The sequence below is a fragment of the Nicotiana sylvestris genome, chromosome 6 (assembly GCF_000393655.2).
Source record: "Nicotiana sylvestris chromosome 6, ASM39365v2, whole genome shotgun sequence".
Taxonomy (NCBI): domain Eukaryota; kingdom Viridiplantae; phylum Streptophyta; class Magnoliopsida; order Solanales; family Solanaceae; genus Nicotiana; species Nicotiana sylvestris.
Window position 1 is genome coordinate 58,295,603 of NC_091062.1, and position 21,169 is coordinate 58,316,771.

The 21,169-nt window shown below is 36.0% G+C and overlaps 1 protein-coding gene across 5 annotated transcripts; it reads left to right on the plus strand.

The window, feature by feature from the left end:
- The first annotated feature begins 613 nt into the window (after nucleotides 1–613).
- LOC104216372 (uncharacterized) lies at nucleotides 614–12,555 on the plus strand. Of its 5 annotated transcripts, XM_070150143.1 has the most exons (14): nucleotides 614–877; nucleotides 1,659–1,774; nucleotides 3,547–3,804; nucleotides 4,380–4,554; nucleotides 4,709–4,867; nucleotides 8,120–8,215; nucleotides 9,319–9,412; nucleotides 9,936–10,006; nucleotides 10,778–10,822; nucleotides 10,999–11,050; nucleotides 11,370–11,418; nucleotides 11,510–11,650; nucleotides 11,887–12,006; nucleotides 12,090–12,555. In XM_070150143.1, exons 3-14 carry the CDS (start codon nucleotides 3,605–3,607, stop codon nucleotides 12,223–12,225), a joined length of 1,338 nt encoding a protein of 445 aa, XP_070006244.1. In that variant the 5' UTR covers nucleotides 614–877; nucleotides 1,659–1,774; nucleotides 3,547–3,604; the 3' UTR covers nucleotides 12,226–12,555. The 5 variants fall into 5 exon arrangements, with proteins under 5 accessions (XP_070006244.1, XP_070006246.1, XP_070006247.1 ...); XM_070150145.1 differs by lacking the exon at nucleotides 10,778–10,822 and having other exon boundaries at nucleotides 618–877; XM_070150146.1 differs by lacking the exon at nucleotides 8,120–8,215 and having other exon boundaries at nucleotides 625–877.
- The last annotated feature ends 8,614 nt before the right edge of the window (nucleotides 12,556–21,169 follow it).

A 21,169-nucleotide genomic window follows, 5' to 3' on the forward strand; every position in this document is an offset into this window, starting at 1 on the left:
CTAATAAGGTGAATTACGATTTATTATAAGGATTATGCTATTTCACAAGTGATTAGTAAATTCATGAAGGTGAAAAGGGGAGCAAGTCAAAGAAAATAAATTTTGTCCAAGTTTGGCATTTTGGAATAAAATACGGGTCGAGCGATAATACCCGATAATTATGAACTAGTACCATGTGACCACGATAGTATAATATATAAAGTATATATGAAGTATTTTAAAATATAAATAGAATTTTAAGTAATTTGTGGTATTTTTTAAATTATACGGGTAATTGATTAATTATCAAGTAACAGAACATTACCCAATTAACTAATAAGTGGATAAAAACTTAATAATTATCACCATAAAAAAAGACGTGGCAGCAATGCCACTTTCCAAATAATGACTCCTTAGTCTTCTTAATTAGGTGGCAACCAAGTTATTAAATAAAGGACACCTCTTTCCAAATAGTTGGTAAAATCACTTTATTCATTTAATAAAGTCAAACCAATATAATTCATGACAGTTTGTCTTTCAAAGGTGGAAGCTTGATTCAACGGTGGAAGCTTGATTATAATAGTTGGACACCAATATAATTAACGGTGGAAGCTTGATTTACAAAGAAATAAACTTGTATGTTCTTTCAAACTACTACATTCTTGATTTATTGGACTTAAAACATCAGTTTGTCTCTTGGTCTGGTTTCACAGCAAATTGCTACATCAGGTATAATCAGAACGTAAGGAATTCCAACAAGCTTCCAACAAGATTTCTTGCGACCAAATCAATTCCAGCAAGAATTATTAGCACCTTAGCAACGTAAAATTTTGTGGTTCTAAAGGAGTACAGTGCAACCTTTTCCAAGAATATCGTACGGATTTTTTCCCTACTTCAGGTATGTTAAAGGTCCTCCCTTCTTTCTTTTGGCATGATCTTGTCATTACACGATTTTATTTATGAGCCATAAAGAAAAATTCATCCCGGAATTTACGTATATTTGGCTAGTCTCGCAAATTACGTATATTTTCTTAGTTTTGTAAGTTACAATATTCTCCTTATTGGCACTTCATATTCAATTGAGTATTTTCTTCTTCCGGTCAAGAGAGCAGAAAATTTACATATATACAGTATTAAAAGTATTTTCATTACCATCGAGCTATAATCGATGGGCAGACCCCTATTGGGCAACCTCTGATCAGATGATAAGTTATATACCGAGTCTACTGTGGCCGAGCGCTTATGAGCGAGCCAGTTGGTCGAGATACAGAGCCTAGTATGGCCGAGCGCCTATGAGCGAGCCTACTACGGCAGAGCAGTTATATATATACAGTTATATACCGAGGTTACTGTGGCCGGACGCTTATGAGCGAGCCCAGTTGGTCGAGATACAGAGCCTAGTATGGCCGAGCGCCTATGAGCGAGCTTACTACGGCAGATCAGTTATATATATATATATATATATATATATATATATATACCGAGCCTTATAAGGCCGGACATCTATTTTACTTACTATATTGAGATAGTTGAATCAGTATCAGCAGGTAAGCATATCTTCAGATTATCTTTGACTTCCAGCTACTTGCAGTTGTTATATTATCAGTTCAGTTTCAACTTTTAGTATATTGCTTTACATACTCGGTACATTATTTCGTATTGACGTCCTTTTTTCCTAGGGACGCTGCGTTTCATGCCCGCAGGTCCCGATAGACAGGTCGAGAGCCCTCCAAGTAAGCTATCAACTCAGCGGAAGATGTTGGTGCACTCCATTTGCTTCGGAGTTGCTTGTTTGGTTAGTATGATTTAGATGTATATTGTTTGGTATGGCAGGACTCTGTCCCGACCTTTATGATATTTATGTACTCTTAGAGGCTTTAGACATATGTCGTGTACGTGAAAGATTGTACGGCCTTGTCGGCCTATGTTTTGAGTTTATAAATGATCATGTTGGCCTATTATGCCCCTATGTCACGTGTATATGATGATGTAATAAGAAAGATACGTTACGTTGGTACTCGGTTAAGTAAGGTACCGGGTGCCCATCGCGGCCCATCGGTTTGGGTCGTGACAAAAAGAATCTTCTTCCAATAGTAATTGAGACAGATTGCTTGGAACTAACCAACCTTCTTATCTCTAACAATTGTCTATATCAAAACATGATCGATTGTAGGTGCCTATTGAGGAAGGCGAATGATCCACCATTAAAACATGTGTTTAGAAAAGCTAATGGAGTAGCGGACCTACTAGATAAAGGTGGATGTAATGTGGACGTTTTTGGTTGTTTGCTTACTTATGCCTCCCCTATCACTTTTGTTTCCCATGTATTAAAAAGAGACATATTAGGCACTATGTTATCTAGACTGACGTCTCGTTGTAATAGTTCTTATGTTTGTGTTTGAATAAGTCTTTTATTACCAAAAAAAAAAAAGAAAAAAAGAAAAGCTTGTGAGAGAATTTATAATTGAAAGAAGACTAATCCATGATATATTTACTCCGGTAAATGACTTAGAATTAGAATTTAAAAAGGAGGCGTATAAGGCATCTCACTTAATTTAAGTATATATATAAAGTAAACTTTTAATATTTTAAAGTTCTAAATAGGACTTTCAGTCCAAATAAGAAAAAAATTAATAAATAAAAGTTTTATCAATTTTAAACTTCTAAAAATTATAAAAATAATTAAATACTTTAAATGAAAGTAGTTTTTATAATAATTAACATTAATTTGGAGGGACTTCAGATTTTCATTTTTGTTTTAAAGATCAAATTTGAAATGGAAAAAAGCGTTAGTATTAAATTTTAGTCTTTTGTTGAAGGTATTTTATTAAATATTCTAGAATTTAAAATATAATAGGCACATTATCTCGTATTAATAAAAGGAATGAGAAAACAAACGTGGTAAAAGTATTTTTGTGTTTTTTTCTTTCTTTTAATGATTCTTTAAGGTAAAATTTCACTAATTGATTTTGAAGTCCTGTAAATTAGGATTCATACCTATTTTAAATAAGGAAGTATTTAATATACAAAATATAATTAATTTTGAAGCCCTAAAATTTAGGCCAATAACTTAAATTACTATTTTATCCAATATACAATATATTTTTAAAGGGTAAAAAATATGAAAGATATTTCATTAATGACCTTCATGCTTTTAATATAGTATAGATATATATAGATATAGATATAAATATGGATAGATTAACAAAAGATGTAGAGTTTTAAAGAAGAAAATGAATAGAAACAGTAGAGCTTAAGAGTTCTTTTTACGTATTAATCGTTTAGCTCAAAGGAGCTTTTGTCCGGACCATGAAACGTAGCTTCAGTCTTCACTCATGTTATTTTTTTTAATCTTTTTTATATTTAATTTATTTTTAAATATTAATTTGGTTAAGTATGCTCCGTTAAATTATACAGGGGAGACTAAAACTGGAATATAGCTATAACTTAGGGAATGAAATCATTATTTTCCTTATAATAATAATATATGTAAAGAGCAATTAATGGTAATTACACGCAATATTCGATTGTTTACTCTAATTTGTTCTCTTATTTGGGGTTTAACAGCTAAGGGCGCGATTGGCAGCTTCTCTAAACCCCCCGCCGAGTAGAGAAGCAGAAGAGAATGAAGTTTGTGGTGAAGGCATGGAGCAATGGCAAAGCCCGAGCTGGTGTTCTTCAGCTGGGAAGCTGCCCTCACCCAATAGAGACACCTGCTCTCCTCCTTACAACTCGCAAAGGCTTGCCTGTTTTCATTCCTCCTGACCACTTCCCTTCCCTCCCTTCCCCTGATTCTCTCCTTTTCCATGTCAGCCCCCTTCACTTGTAAGTTTCCTTTGCTTCTCCGCTCTCTATTTTGCTAGCTGTCATAATTCATTGTGTCGCAGACAAGGTGTTTGTTTTTTTGTCCGTGCTGTAAACTTACTGCTGTCAAAGTAAAGCCATGTAAATACTCAAAGGCGGATCCAGGATTTGAATTTTATGGGATCCTTCAAGTTAATATCCACTAATAACTCTATTCACGGTCTCATATATATATATATATATATGATTTCTTAATACATGTACATTGTCTAGGCAAAAGCTACTAGATTCGGTGAACCCACATGTTACATTGTGGATCTGCTACTGTAAGTACGGGTGCTCTTTTCTTACTTCTTCAAGAGTGAAGACCAATATCAGAAAAACTAAATAAAAAGGTTTACCTCTCTTCCGTTTTAGTTTTAGATAAGGTGGTACACCACCACTGTACGTGAGAGGTGCACTCTATCGCTTGTTGAAGACCAACAAAAATAAATTTGAAGTTTTATAACCATGTAAAGAGTGTTGGTCATAGAACACTTTAACCTTTTAGATGAGGTGATTCAAACAATTCAGCATTTTTGAATTTGCTTGTTTAGCTTGGAAGGCATTTCCCTGAAAGCAATCTCAAACATTGGAGGATTGCACCCGTTGCTTGGTTTACGTGATCATATTCTTGTAGCTGTACCAAGGGATTCTATTATATCTATCCCAGACCATGACAGTACTAACAGGATTGGAGCTTCTTTTGAAACTCCTTCTGGTCGTATGTTGGTAACTTATTTATCCCTTTCTTTCTTATTTTTGTTTTTAATTGACCGCCTTTTTGTTTTAGTTGCAACTACAGTAGTTACAATCCATTTTCTTGTGTGTTTTTCCTCCCATTAAGTTTATTTTGTTCATTGAAAATTTTCTGTGTTGTTGGCAGATTAAGCCTGCAGAATACATGGAAATGATTTCTTCTATGAGGCCAAATTTATGGACCACTTTAGCTGATGAAGTTCCTGCTTGGGCTTCTGAAAAAAGGAACAAAGCCTCAGTTGAACGCACTCTAAGATGGCTTGACGAATGCATCATTTCAAACTCGGTAGGCATGTCGTACTGGCTATTTATCTATTCTGTGTTGCTGGCACTGTGTATGTGGATTTGTTTATTTACAAGCCCGATTTTGATGTCAATATGCAACATGAAAAGCACACAAAGGTGCCTATATTGTCTTGTCTATGGAATGTTTATTGTTGGTTGAACACCATTCACGTGGCTAGACGCCGTAACTTAAGAGTTCCTTTTCTGTGAAGTACCTAAAAAGGAGGTGCATCTATTACATTTTCATTGTCTGAACATAGGACAGCATAGTGTATTTTTCATCGTCTAGAAGAACAGTTTTTGATAAAACACATGGGAACTTTTGATTTTTCGTTCGAAGTCATTAACGTCTCTGTTCTTTCTATTGAAATTACGCATGCAGGTCCTTTTTTCTTTTTTTACATTTTTGTTCTATGTGTCATCTTTGCTGACTTTCGTCACACTTAATTGGTCATTTTAGTGGAGATATTCACGACCAGACAGCGACATGCCATATTAAAACTGAAAGTACGAGTTGAATAACAAGTTCAATCCATACTTTTTGTGGAAAATAAATTAGGAAGCTAATGCACTTTAAGTTGTTTTCTAGAATAATTTGATCAGATAGTAGTGTGAACAGCTTAACCACGGTAGGTGTTGAATATTAACTTTAGGGCCTCGTAAATTAGCTGATCAGACGGGTATAAAAACAATACTAAATAGTTAAGGTCAGTAGTGTTGATAAATCTCAAAATATTATTTGCACAACTAATTTCTTAATAGGAGATGAATGCCATAATGAGGCCAACCTGCCCTTTCCTTTCTCTCTCTCTCTCTCTCTATTTTATGGGAAAAGAAAAATTCGAATTAGCGAGAACTTAACAATTAACACTTTCTACATGTTCTAATTTCCCATTATAAAATGAAGTCAAAATATGAACAGAGAAAGCCCTTACATGGTATAATCAAAGTTAAATCAAGTTATAAAGGTTAGGCATTGATTTTAAATAAATGAAATATCTATTAGATCTTTTGGTCTCACAAAAGTTGTAGATATGTGTCTTAATTTTCTCCAGAATTTTGAATCACCTTAATCCGACTTCTAGAAAGATAGTTATAGTCAATTTACAAAATGCTGTACAATAACAAACGAGATCAAGTTCTTAATATCAAGTGCACTAACTAAAAACTCAACCATGTCAAAAAATAAAGTTTGATTAACAGTCTTACCACAAAAGGAGAGCGATGTCTTTTGATTCTTCCAAAATCAAGCCTACATCATTTGTTTACATAGAAGACATAATGGTTTTTAAATATAGAGTTGTGTTTTCATGAGAAAAGAAAAGTATTTCAGTTCATGCTATTGAGAGCTTTAATGGGGGAAATGAAGAAGAAGATAAGTTGTGACAAAATGAGGTTTTTTCAACCTGGTGACAATAAAGAGGAGTGGGAAAGTGTCCCCTAGATCTTAGGCTTAGAATTGCTAAAATAAGTGATTTCATGGTTCAAATAAAATGACTTAGCAAATTTGCGTTATAGATCCTCCTTGTTTTAGAGAATGTACATGAGAGTCCTTGAGGTTCTAGGTATGTAATAGTCTTCCCCCAAGATGATTTTTTACTTTATAATATAGTGTTCAATCTATGTCTATATTTCGCGAAGAGCAATCACCCAATATTACCCGGTAGGAATAATTCTATCCTTAAATTCAATTTATATCTGAGTATTTCTAAAGAATTGGAAGTACCTTCTAATCGATAAGCATAGATTATAGAGATTTATTCTCTATTAGTACATAAATGTTTAAATAACACAAATATTTGAATTTCAATAAAGGGGTGAAGAAAAAAATTTCCACACCGTATTTTGATAAAACAATGAAGGGTCAATTATAGTGCATACAATGTTCTTATGAAAATTTGAGTGTTACAGCTCTCTTCCCCTTAAAAAAATTCCCAAACAATTTGTCAATACTAGTCAATGAGTAATGTGGATACTGTAGTCGCATGTACTCTCCAGCTCCTAAGTAGTTATAAGTTTGAATAACAAATATATGGACAAAGAAATTGAAAAAGAATTATGATAGTGAAACATCAATTGTTTAGTGGCGCTTCTTAAGAATTACGCTCATTGACAAGGAAAAATATGCCTTAAAGACTTGATGACGACGCTGAAGCGCCCGCAAAGCGAGGGGAAGCGCTCAACATGTTTTGAGCCTCGCTTCATGGCTTAAGCACGCCTTTGACAACACTACTCAATTTTTTTTAACTGATGGCAAATTAAAATCCTGACTAGGCAAGCTCTACATGGTTAGACCAAAGTGCTACTCATATTTCTTAATCTTTGTTTAACCGGCTCATATTATGATATTTTAGAATGAAATATACGTTCACATTCCATTCCAAAGAAAATTGGTAAAGTAAATCTTTACATTCCAATACCCCTATCATAGATTACTAACACTAATCCCAACAGATATCTAAAAATATACTTATTTCATACAAACAAAAAAGAAGCTACCCTTTATTGGAGAATCACACGTGATAGGTGGCTCGGGGCTGGAGGTGGGGTAAAAAAAGAATTGTGGAGTCTGAGTTGGAGCGCTCAGAAATATGTAAATGCTAGAGAACAGATGAGCGATCAATGTAGTTTTTTTTTTTGGAGGGGGGGGGAGGGAGGAGGGGGAATAATATTAAGCAATTGAAAAGAAAAAAAAAGTCTTGATTTTTGAGACTTTATTATCCTTAATAATGAAGCTTCTTTAGAGCCATGATTGTATTTGTTTTCTTTTTCACATGCTTTCGTGAAATTCAGCTAGATATCTTTGCTGATATTGTTGGTGTTTTAATGTCATTTTGGGTTCTTATTTAGTTAATTGTAAAAAAAATATGATGAAGCCTGTATGTGGAATTGAAACCTTGACTTTGTTAGGATTTTGCCCTGAATTTCTATTCTATTAGGACTCTCTTTTTTGAGGGAAGGGGAAAAGAGAAAAAGACTCCTAAAAGGAATAAATTTCTTTCATATGCCTTACCATTTTCTTGGAGGAGAAATTTTGTACTTCTATAAATTGACGTTTTCTTCTCACAACATGAACACCAGCAATAACATCCACAATGCAGTCATTAAAGAGTCTTGTTTAGGGAAGATTTTTCTCTTAACAGTTTTTATATTTTTATACTAGTTTTTATATGTAGGTCAATTGATCAAACCCCATTATAATGTCATATTCTTTAGAATATTTTCTTTCTTGTCTAATTTATCGTCCACCCAGTTTTGCATTGTTAGCTTCTGCATGCACAATGTTATTTCGATCCCAACAAGTGGTATCAGAGCCAATGGTTTGAAGCAAGATCGAAGACAGATTCAGGCAGGTTCAAATCAAGTCGCAACTAATTTGACGATTATGAAGATTTTTAATTCAAGAAAAAAAATTTGTCTAGAGTACTACATGTGGTGAACAAATTTTTACCATAATTGCAATATTCCTGCTGCTTCATCTTTAAAAATAAAATTATTTTTAACTCATGCTTACTTTTAATGCATGAGCTCCAATTTTCAATCCATACCGATTTTTAATCATGGCAAGCAGGAATAATGAAGATTATGTGAAGAAGGCAAATCAAGTTTTGTCATGAAAATTCAGGCCAAGGGGAGAATTGTTAGAAATTTGCCCTGAATTTCTACTCTATTAGGCTCTCTTTTTTGAGGGAAAGGAAAAAGACTCCTAAAAGCAATAAATCTCTTTCATATGCCTTATCATTTTCTTGGAGGAGAAGTTTTGTATTTCTATAAATTGATGTTTTCTTCTCACAACAAGAACAACAACAATAACATCCACAATGTAGTCATTAATGAGTCTTGTTTAGGGGAGATTTTTCTCTCAATAGTTTCTAATTTTTATACTAGTTTTATATGTAGGTCAATTGACCAAACTCCATAATAATGTCATATTCTTTAGTATATTTTCTTTCTTGTCTAATTTATCGTCCACCCAGCTTTGCATTATTAGCTTCCGCATGCACCATATTATTTCGATCCCAACAGACTTTTCATATGGCAAGCAATGGGCATGACACTGGATTGGAATAATTCCATTTGTCAAGTGGTGTCGTCCAAATATAATTATTCTCTGTTTTATTTATTAATTATTATCTGCATGTATATTTGGTAAAGTTCAGCAAGCAGTATCACATGTAGCAACGTGCATCCACCCCTGATGGTCATTATGTACTGTACTTTTCTTGCAATATATGTTTTAGGAGGGTAGTTTTTGTGTTTCCTTGGTCATGTATATATAATTAATAGAATGTCGTCATATCATCTTGTTAACTAGGTACATACATTCATCCTATTTGTTCCTTCTCCTATTTCCTTTTCTTTTTAAAAAATTATATTCAGGTGTTGTTAGACCTACCAAGTATATTGCGATTCACAATCTCATCAAGAAGTGTTGTAACTGCTAAAGTGTAGAAGGATGGAGCAGTGTTTGGATCCATTGTTGGAGGCTCTAGGGTTGAAGTGCGCCAAAGTTGTGCCCAAGAAGTTTCTAGGAGGAATGTAGAAGGTTTGTTCTCTCCCTCTCTCTGAGGACATTTACTTCTATTGCCACTGTATTCGTAATTGTAACTGAAATCCAATCCTACGAGGAACACCAAAGTCTAGGTCAAAAAACACCTAGAGTATGTGGCAATTGTAAGTGAAATCCTCTTAATAACGAATAAAATCAATTAGAGTTTTTATTATCCAAGGTATAAGGCTTTTTCTAAGACATGCCTAAAGGCCCTAAACTGATCTTCAACAGCGTCGGAGAAAGTTCTTTTGTTTCATGAGTATCTTTACATCTGAAAATATCTTGCACCCACTAATGAATTCCTTTCACGGAAAAGACTTTCTGGCAGAATTGAACGATTACAGCTATTATCAGAGAGGGGATCTTGGTCCTTTTTGATCTGCCATCTTTTACAAGTGATTCTGTTGCGCTGAAGTTTACTTTAGTTAAATATTCAAAGGACTCATGTCTATATATTTATTTGTTTGGTCACTTGTTATTGTCCTATTAATCTTTAGAATTCTTTTGGTCAATGCAGGATTTTGGATTGGTGGATTTGGACTAGGGGAGAGCATGGAAGAGCGCAACCCCCTCCTTAGTGCTGTTATGGTATGGTTCTCTTATGGTATATCAGGCTTCTGTTCTTTTTCTTTTGGCAGAAAATACTTTTGCTTCTAAAGAAGTTCTGCTTTTGAAACGAATGTGGAAGGCAAGGATAGGCCCACCACTGTTTTTGAACTTACCTAATGCGCATAAAGATAGGAATCTGATCGTAAGATGTCTTGATAAGCAATTTGCTTTAAGTCTATTCCCCGTATACCATTTTTTTTTGCTAGTCAAATGAAAAAATCTGTTGTTTCCAGCTTCGAAACTTAGTGGATAACGAGCCCTCTCCTCTAACTTTCTCCACTTAAACACTAAACTTGGTTCCCTGGCAGAATTCAAACTCGTCACATGCGCCTACCACATCTTTCGTGCTCTTCTACTTTTGCCATTGGACCAAACCTTTGGGTGCTATTCCCCTTATACTTTAAGGAGCTCTGTTGACTACTTAGCACCTTATGTAATATAAAGTGTAAACTGATCTGAGTTTGACTTGAATGCCGCATGAGTCAATCTTTTATCAGTTTTTTAGTTTATTTGAAGGTTCATATCGATAGTCTGCATCTACGTCATCCCTCTCGAATCGGGTGCATATAGCCAAAGTGAAGAGTCCATAACATGGGTTCTTAATATTAGTTGTGGATCATCTATGGTCCTGCGTTTCTTGGAGTAGTTTGGTGCTGGTTTAAGCGGTTCATGTGCCACATTTGCTATACATGTAATCTAGTTATAGGTGGTTCTGTATTGTGTAAAGATTTCCTTTATGATCTCCTTCAGGTCCATAAATTGCCACTCATCTTCATTCAGTCTCTTCACTCGAAGGTCAATGCTCATGTTAACTTTTTATTTTTACTAATGTTAATTTCAGAGAAATGGATTTCTGTGAGTTATGTTTACAATGGTCCTTTATCGGATTTGGTACACTGTAAATGGTTTCACTTGTTTGCATACTGTGGAAAACTCAAGTTTTTGGTGGCCTATGATGTTACTGATTGCAGGATAGTTTACCTCAAGAAAAACCACGTCTTATAAGTGGCCTCGGACTACCAGGTAAAGACATCTTGAATGTTTACAATTCTATCTTTGTTCATCTCTTCCTGTCTTCTCCAGTCGGTCTTCTTTCACTCATTCGCTGTTGCACTCCCAGAAAAATATTTGCATTACCGGTGCATGCCAACGTAGTGATTGATATTGTGTTTGAAAATAGAAGAGGAGCTTGTTTGTTATATAGCTAGTCTAAAGAAATAACTTCAATATCCACCAGATTATTTAAACCCACTTGCTTTTCGCTGTGAAAACTTTTGGATATTTAAATTAAGAATTATATACTTTTTTGTGGCTGAATGGATTAAATCTTTTATCTTTACAGAAGAGGTCTTGCAAGGTGTTGCTGCAGGTATTGACCTATTTGACTCCACGTAAGTGCTAGCTCAGCATATTGGTGACTTCTTTCCTCTCTATATCTGATTCTCTGAGCTTTGCGATTGTGACATTGGAATTATTTTCCAGCTACATCTACCATCTTACACTGGGAGGCTTTGCTCTCACCTTTCCGCTTGAAAGAATAGTAACACAAATTACAAAATACCAACCAAATAGTGATTCAGGAAGTGATGGCACAAAGATAAATTTGAAAGCAACCATGTATAGGTAAGTCTTATTCTACTTCAGACTTCTTGTGATACTCGGTGTAAGTGAAATTAGCAGCATACTGGCGTAGCTACAATTATGCTCGTTTTTATACCAATAGAAATGATAGAATGTAGTCTGGCTATAACCCCTCAATAACTTAGCTTGGGGCCTCCTGGGGTGGCTTTCTTGCAAAATAATGAGATGAAGTTCTCTGATAATGCATTTTCTGTCCTCCCTCGCACCCCTTCTTGCAGGAAGGATACATCACCTATCGTCGATAATTGCAAGTGTTATACTTGCCAAAATCATACAAAAGCATACATCAATCACCTCTTCAATGTCCATGAGATGCTTGCTCATATTCTTTTGGAAATGTATGAAGCTCTTGTGCCCTTTTCTCTCGCCTTTGTGGTCATGTCTTCATGATACCTAATGTGGCTTGTTTTTCATTTCCCAGACATAACACGCATCATTATCTGGGGTTCTTTTGCTCTATCAGAGAGGCAATTCAAGAAGGAAAATTCGAGCAATTCCGGCAGAAGTTCGTAGGAAGTAGGCGTGAACATCTCTTTTCTGCTGCTTTGAGCATCTAACTTGAAAATTACTGGTTGTTGATTGACATCTTATCATGTCCTAAACTATTTGTGGAGATTTTGAAAAAGAAATAGATTTTTTTTGGACAAGTCTTGTGGAGATCTTTTGAGAAAAGAGTTCACAGTAGAAACTTTTGGTCCAAACGAATAGATTGGATAATTGTAGGCAAAGAAAGAGCCGATAAGATATTAGTTGAAGGAGATGACAGAAGTCAGGAGGTCATTGTCAACCATTCTGCTATAGCAATCAATTATATATGTAAGACGCACTTATTCAACTTTAAGCTACAAAATTATATTTATCACATTAAAGTAATTGAATTTTATTTATTATAACAGTCAGTAATTACTCCCCCTCTCCCCCTCCCTCTCTCCCTGCCTTTTTTTTTTTGCTTTGGAATTGCGGGGTTATGAGAGGAGGGGGAGAAGTAGGGTTATTTAGTATTTTATGTTTTGAATTATATCATTTATCTTGCTCAGCTCTGATGTTACTGGATTATAATTCCAGTGAATGCGGATGATCACATATAAAATTTGTAAAAGATTTTTGGGGTATTTGGTCAATGGTTATTTATTTCTTTTTCATATGGACGTGATATTTGACTTTTCAGATGGTAGAATAATTTGAAAGAATTACAAGAAAATACACATGACTTCACATCAAAACAAAAAATGGCCCATGTTTTTAAGATTTATACCACCTAGCCTACATTATACATATTTTGAAAGCACTAGCAAATTCAAAATTTATGTTCTTACAACCATTGCTTCTAAAAGCTATGGAGTTAAATTCGTGTTCTCACAATCATTGCTTTCACTCTCTTCTTCTCACATCTTCTACATATGCTTCAAGGGACCGTGTATTTTCTGCTTCTTATCTTGTGTCACCTACTTGCAATGTAAGAAAATTGAAGAGTAGAAGTCCACCATTGAAGACCATTCAAAGCTTTGCTTTTGAAAATGAGGTTTTTTGAATTTGTTAGTTGTTTGGATTGGGTGTTATTCCAATTGATTGAAAATATCAAAAGGAGTTCAAATTTTAAATTTGAAGTGATTTGGAGTAGATTTGAGCAAGATTTGAGTTAAATTTCAGAAAAGACGCAAGGAAGAAGACGAAGTTAGTTTTTTTGTATAATTATGTATAATCTTGTATAATAGCGTATATGAGTGTAGAAACACACCTTATACACTATTATACATTTTTATACACCTTTATATAAACGTCTGTAGACGAACTTATTCCACGATTTTCAGTTGCAATTCTTGTTCAAAACCAGTTCAAATCTCCATTAAATGACTTCAAATTTTATTTACAACCTTCTTATACTATTTCTAACAAGTCTAAATAATACCCACTCCAAATTACTCACAAAATCAAATTCGGAATTTAAACCCACATATTTAAACTTGTTAAAAATCTAATTTTCACCACCCAAATGAATTTGGTTTGTTGAATTAATATTTGAGTCACAGTTACTGATTCGAAAATTAATTTAAAAGCTTGAGGAATCTTTTTTAAAAATTAAATAGTAATTTTGAGAACCTATTGGAGTTGAATGTTGAATCTTAGCCTATTATTTTTGGGTTAGTTAGTTGTAAATTGAAATATGACTATAAAATTGAAAAATAGGGAGCCCAGTTATTCTAATGTGAAATTTTCCGGAATAATTTTACCTTTTAACTTAAAGACTTTATGATTAAAATTTGTGAGATCCATGAATTGAGCGTAGATAACATTTTATTCATAAGTTGGCGTGAATTTCACATGGTAGTTTCCCGTTGAAAGCCAATTAATATTTGCTTAATTATCACAAGTTAAATTTTATTTTAATAAAACTTGAAATTTTTTATGCCCAAATTCAAACTGAAAAGTAGGCGCCCCTTTGACCCTCGTGCTACGAACCCTTTCACATAACTGGGATAAAAGGATTAGTGTCAAATACGGGTGTGCATTCGAATCGCTTTATCCATAAATCGAATCGATTATTTGATATCGGTTTATCGATTTATTGATTTCGATTTCGAAATTTTCCTTATCAAGTTATCGATTTCGATTTCGATTTTATCCTCTTTGGTTATCAGTTTATCGATAAACCGATAAAATATACTAAAAAGAACAAATATACCCTTATTCTATAATACAATTTCCTTTACCTTAGGTCCCTAACCCTATTATTTCATCTACCCATTCTTCAGTGCCGCTTTTACCTTTCTCCCTCTCTCCCGCATACCTCCTATGCATATAAATGGAGTTCTTATGATCGGAGTTGAACTAGTGGATCCAATACAACGTCAGGCACTGAATTGTAGGCTCAACAAACAAGGATTTATACCTTTACCACATACTCCCTCCAGTAAAAGCAATAATCCAATTCCATTTCAAACCTCCTCTCATCCTCACTATCTACAAAATGGCAGCAATAGTGCAAAACAATCATCTGGATCTGTTGCTACCCCAGCCAAATCTGTGGTGTCCAAAATTGTGGACTTATTGTTTGGCGTCTAATCTTCCATGTTTCTGTTGTTCTTACGTGCTTTTGTGTAATTTCTACTCTATAGTGGCAAAATTCAAAAGCTGCTTTTCTTGAATACAAATTGACTCCAAAATACAGTTGATTTCTATGTGATTCTCACTCCCTTCTCCCCCTTCGCCTCTATTCTCTTCTCGTTTCTCCTCCAAACGCTTGTTCATGGTGTATTTGTATCAGCTTGAGCCCCGTAGGGTCATGGGGCTTTGTTATAATGGAGATATAGAAGTTTAAATCTCTCTCGCTTTGTCAATGTATTTTATTGAGTGTGAATAGTTGGCATTTTGTGATCGTTTCTCGTGACGTATGATCTTTGGAGCATGACAATCTCTTTTATGTGTTTCCCAATATTGAGGACCCATTTTATATTATCCACGCTCGGATTGTGGCCTAGGCATTTGGGTGTGTTACAGTGTTCCACATAGTTTGACGGATTGCATAAATTCATAAAATCCTCACCCGATGAGCTAATTTTTGGAACTAAGTTAAATCAACGGTCCCTTTTTCCTATCATAAGCATATGCTTTAGTTTCGTTGCATGTGCTTATTGACACAGTTTTTATGTTATAAACGGTGTTCGTCTTATTTTAGCTTCTTTTTGTCCATATTAGTTAGGCGTGTTTATAGCGATATACTTTCCGTGGAATCCCGCAAATTTTCTTATTGGTGTAATCGATAACCGAATCGATAAGCCCCAAAAATCGATAAATCGAAATCGAAAAAATCGAAACCTTATTGAAACGATAACGATAAGCATATGTACAAATCGATAATCGATAAGTAATTATCGATAAGGGTCAAAATCGAATCGATAAATGGAATGCACACCCCTAGTATCAAAGTAAGGTGTTATAATCCTCGTACTCCGAACCTTTCACGTATTTGGGATAAAGGGAGTAACATTTCACTTTTTCCATAAATCTTTTGAGGAGTAATAATTTTTATGCTTATTATTTAGGCAATATTTCCTCAATGCTCTTATGCTTTTAGATTTATGAAACAAGCTTTTGGAGAAAAAAACAAAAAAAGAAAAAGATGCTTTAACGCTTAGAAGAATGTAGGAAATCATTTTTTAATTTTAAGGTACATGATGACTGATGACATAGCAAAAAGGGTTTAGCTTGGAACTACTACTTCAAGTATTCTGACCATTTCCTTGATCTTATTCCCTCGGATACACTCTCATTTTCAACATATTTTAGCAAACAGAATGAGCGATGGCATTGTACTACTATTAATTAGAACTCTAATATTTCCTTTATATTGGTCACTCCTAAATATTGGTGGAATTGAGAAAGATGGAGGGAGCTAAAGAAACAAACTTGGAGTATACACCAACATGGGTGGTTGCCTTGGTCTGCACTGTTATTGTTGCTATATCTCTTGCCGTTGAAAGATTTCTTCACTGTGCTGGCAAGGTAAACTCACGACGTAGTAAGTCTTTTCCAGCTCAAGTGCATTTAGTCATTGACTATCAATCATGACCATTCCTGGATCACTGCTATACAAAGGAATAGGTTGGGTTAGGAGCGTTTTCAATATGATTCTTTTCGGGATGTATTTGTTCAATGAGAAATGCAAGTCAGTTTTGTCCACTTTCTTCATCCCCTGTGTCAAAATGATCAAAATGGAAAGCGCTCTCTTTTTTTAGTATCATTGATGGACAATAACATGTTTGGAATTGAACTGCACACCGACCTTACTTTCTCGACTAGTCTCTATCTAACAATATGAGTACCAATTTGTGATCTTCTGTCTCACAGTAATTTGCTCAAAAAAGAGCAGAAGTCTAGCAAAAGATCTAAAAAGGTGAACTTTTGGTTTCAAATGCTGACAGCCATCACCAATTGTTTAACAAATTGGTCTGATTATTGGTCTCCATTCCAAAAACTTGATGTTTGGCGCAGGTACTACCTCAAAGTCTCCGAGCAGGTACTAGCACAGATCTAGCAATCACCTCGTCCATATGTACCTGGATCTGCACACGAAGTGAAGAGTATAGTATGAGTAGAACCAACTTCATGTACTCAATAATTAGCAAAACTAACCTTGGGCTGAAAGTAGTGACGAGCTCGGAAGGTTACAGTCAAAACCAAATATAATGACAACACAAATATGATAATGACAATGACAATAAATAACTCATAGAAATTCCATAATCAGCTCGTTCAGGTACAAAAATTTAGACATGCTTTAAAATTCAATATTAAAGCCTGACGCATATAAAAATATGTCAAGTGCAGCTAGCATGAGGAATGGTACATCTTTATGGCTACATATTTTTATACATGTCAAATGTATGATTTCATAGTGATATTCCCAGGTACTCACACTCTCAAAGTACACAATTTGTCTGTCTCAAATGCCCACTCATCACATACACAATCACTCAGCACTGTACGGGTGCCTGACATCAATGCCCTTCACCTAAATCACGTATATATATCATTGTGCCTATGCTCACTGCTGGTATGTCAGAATATGGAGGGGTGGATCCTACTCATGCGATAATATAAAGCCTAAAAGGCCTGATGCGGCATACAATCCAATCCACAATAATAGATAAGCCAATACGGCCTGCTGCGACGAGCAACCCCATCCTCAATAACACTCACAACACAACTCTTAGGCCCACCAAGTCATCAATTTCTAAAGTCTCACAGGCTCACAAATCTCGTACCACTCAGCCCAAACAATAATAACATGTGATATAATAGTGAATAATAACAAAGACTTAGGTATGCTATGCAAATGAAGAATCAAGACTAAGCACATAATTACAGTTAATGCAGATACTCAAAACAACAAAAATAACTTCAGTGGGTCTCAATCAAATAAGCATATAGTCTAAACATGATTTCTAACATGAATCACAACTCAATTACTCTAGCACATAGGAACTACACGGATAAAACAAGACTTGATATCAACACAGTATAAGAATCTATATGGAACACGATTACCACGGTGCACGCCCACACGCCCGTCACCTAGCATGTGTGTCACCCTAACACAACCATATAACATATTTTTCTAGGGATTTATACCCCCAGTTCTAAGTTTATAGGTATTACTTACCTTAAAGCGCACAACTCACTACTCCAACAAGCCCTTGCCATGCGAATCAGGCTCTGAACGACTCGAATCTAGTCTCAAACAGTTTAATATAATCAATACAAGTTATAGGAATAAATTCTATACGATAAAGCTAAGGTCTTTAACCAAAATCAAAAACACAACCCAGGACCCGCACATCGTAACTCAACAAAAATCACAAATTCTGGACACCCATTCGATTACGAGTCCAACCATACTAAAATTGTTCAATTGCAACCTCAAATCTACCTTCAAACCTCCATTTTTCATTTTTGAAAAGTTTCCACAAAATCCCTCATTTCTTCACTTTAATCCACTAATTAGATTCTAAAAACAAGAATGGAATCATGAAATAATAAAGAGCCAAGCCTATGCGAACACCTACCCGCATCCGCGAATGCAAAGGCTAAAAGGTTTGGTGCCCAAGCCGGCCTCTCTCTTCTACGTGAATGCGGCTCCTCTCTCACGACCGCAATGCACAGACCCTCTAAACCTTCGTGAACACGTCACCTTCTTCGCGTTTCACCTTCTTCGCAAACGCAAAGAACAAATCCCCCTGCCGCTGAATAACACTACGCGAACACGATCCCCATGCCGTGATCACGATGAAGAATGCACCAGATATCATATCAGCAAAGTCGAACTTCGTCTGAATCACACCCAGACCCCTAGACCTCATCCAAACATACCAACATGTGCTAAAACACTATAAGAACTTAGTCGAAGCCTCAAATCAGATCAAACAATATGAAAATCACAAATCGCACCCAATTTAAGCCTAATGAACTTCCAACTTCTAAAACTTACGTTGAATCATACCAAACCAACTCCGATTGACCTCAATTTTTGCACAAAAGTCATAAATGACACAACGGACCTACTCCAACTCGCAGAACCAAAATCCGAGCCCAGTATCAACAAAGTCAACTCTCAGTCAAACCTCTCAACCTTTCAAACCTTCAACTTTCCAACTTTCGCCAATTCAAGTCAAAACGACCTACAGACCTCCAAATCAATATCCAGACATAATCCTAAGTCCAAAATCACCATACAAAGCTATAGAAACCATCAAAATTCTATTTTAGAGTCGTCTACATAAAAGTCAAATTCCGTTCCAACCTTGGGACTAAGTGTCCCAATTCACTACGAAACATCTCCGGAACCAAACCAACCACCCCCACAAGTCACATAATCACAAATGAACATAAAAGAAGTGATAAATGGGGGAAGGGGTTTACAATACTCAAAATGACCGACGGGGTCATTACATTCTCCCCCTCTTAAATAAACATTCATCCTGGAATGAGTTTAGAATCAGAACTGGAGTCTCAAATAGGTATGGATTGCTGCTTCGCATCTCCTGCTTGGTCTCACAAGTAGCCTCCTTGACTAGCTAGCCTCTCCACTGAACTTTCACCAAAGCTATATTCTTTGATCTCAACTTTTGAACCTGCCAATGCAAAATGGCCACCGACTCCACATCATAAGTCAAATCCCCATCTAATTGAACCTTGCTAAAATCCAAAACATGAGATGGATCACCATAATACTTCTAGAGCATAGAAACATGAAACACTATGTGAACACTCGATAGGCTAGATGGTAATGCAAGCTTGTAGGCTACCTATCCAATCCTTTCAAGCACCTCAAAAGGGCCAATACAATGAGGGCTCCACTTTCCCTTCTTCCCAAACCTCATCACACCCTTCATGGGCAAAACTCTAAGCAATACTGTTTACCTTGAAAATGGTAGTTACAATTAGATTTGATTTTGTGGTTCTAAAAATATTTAATCTATTTTTATGCTAGTTGTTAGGCAATTGATGCTAAGTGAAAGACTTGGAAGCAAGATAAGAGGTTGAAAACAAGGTGATAACCAAACCGAGTGGCTGATAATCGGGGCCTCAAGGTCGAGTCTGATGCCCTGCCGAGGGTAGTCGATGGACGACTAATAGTTATGATAAAATCACTGATGGCTTTTTATGGCCAATAATAAACAATAAATGAAGAACAATAAATAGAACACAATAAATATAAGCAATAAGATCAAGAAAATATGTTAGAGGGCAGAGAGAATGTTCTAGGGTATTCAATATTAAGCATCAGGTGTTTACAAAATGGCAAGGATCCCCTTTATATATGAGGGGAATCCCCCCATAGTACAAATACATTTATTGAAAAGACATATGGCTGGTACAGCCATTTAATGCCCTGATTCGGGTTTGAACTAGCCTGCTAAACTTTGTCAGCTCTTGTCGCGTGCCTTGGGAGCCTCCCACTTTTTCACCATAGCTTAATCAGTCCGTACTGCCTCGAGGCTGGACGTCGATAACCTCTCGGATGTTAATCTCGAGCCTATAGAAATGTGCTTATGAAGCATCGTAGTGACCGAAAATTGGACCCTCCGATTTTACCGTATACAGATATTCCCCACCTTTCTTGGAGTGAAATGATAAGAAACGACTCTGATATCCATCTTCTTGACTTTCCCGCGATGATATCATACTCATGACGTAAGCCTTTGTGATAACTGAGGCGTCTCGTCGATTCACCTTTCCAGAACCATTCAATGTACCTTTCTATAATCGTTCGATGTACCGCCAATTCATATTCTCCAAAGTGATAATATCACCGCCGGTCCAGTTCCTAAAATGTGTTGATTGCACCTGCCGGTACGTCTTTCAAAGATATTGATTACGCCGTCGGTTACGCTGCCACCTTTCCTATAAATTGAAGCCTTCTTGAATCAAAATTTCATTCAAATGTTCTTCAACAGCCCTTTACCCCTTTCTTCTCTTCATATTCATCCATTGTTATTTCCTATGTTTGAGGTCTGTGGCCTTAAGGTTACATGGCAGTGCCAGAGCTTAGGTTACATAGGTCTCGCAAGTCATGATCCGGTTTAGTAGAGTCTCGCAGATCGGTATGGAGATGTCTGTATTTATCCTCGAGAGACTGTAGAAACTTTAGGAAAAATTTCATATTATTGGAATTCTTGTCGTGCGAACTTGTTGGTCCGAGTACTAAACTTCTGTTATTCCATTCTCTCACAGATGGTGAGGATGCGACCTACCGGACGAGGTGGACGACCACTAGTGCCACCAGCAGAGACCAACAGAGGCCGTGGACGCGGTCGTGGTCGTGGCAGAGCAGCGAGGGCAGCACCTGTATATCCACCAGCTGCCTTAGCTCCGGATCAGGCTCCAACTATGGATGCTCCAGCAGCACCGGTTTAGGCACCAACAGTGCCCGTCGTGATTCCGGGTCTACAGGAGGCCTTGGCATAGATCTTGACAGTTTGACAGGCCTGGCTCAGGCAG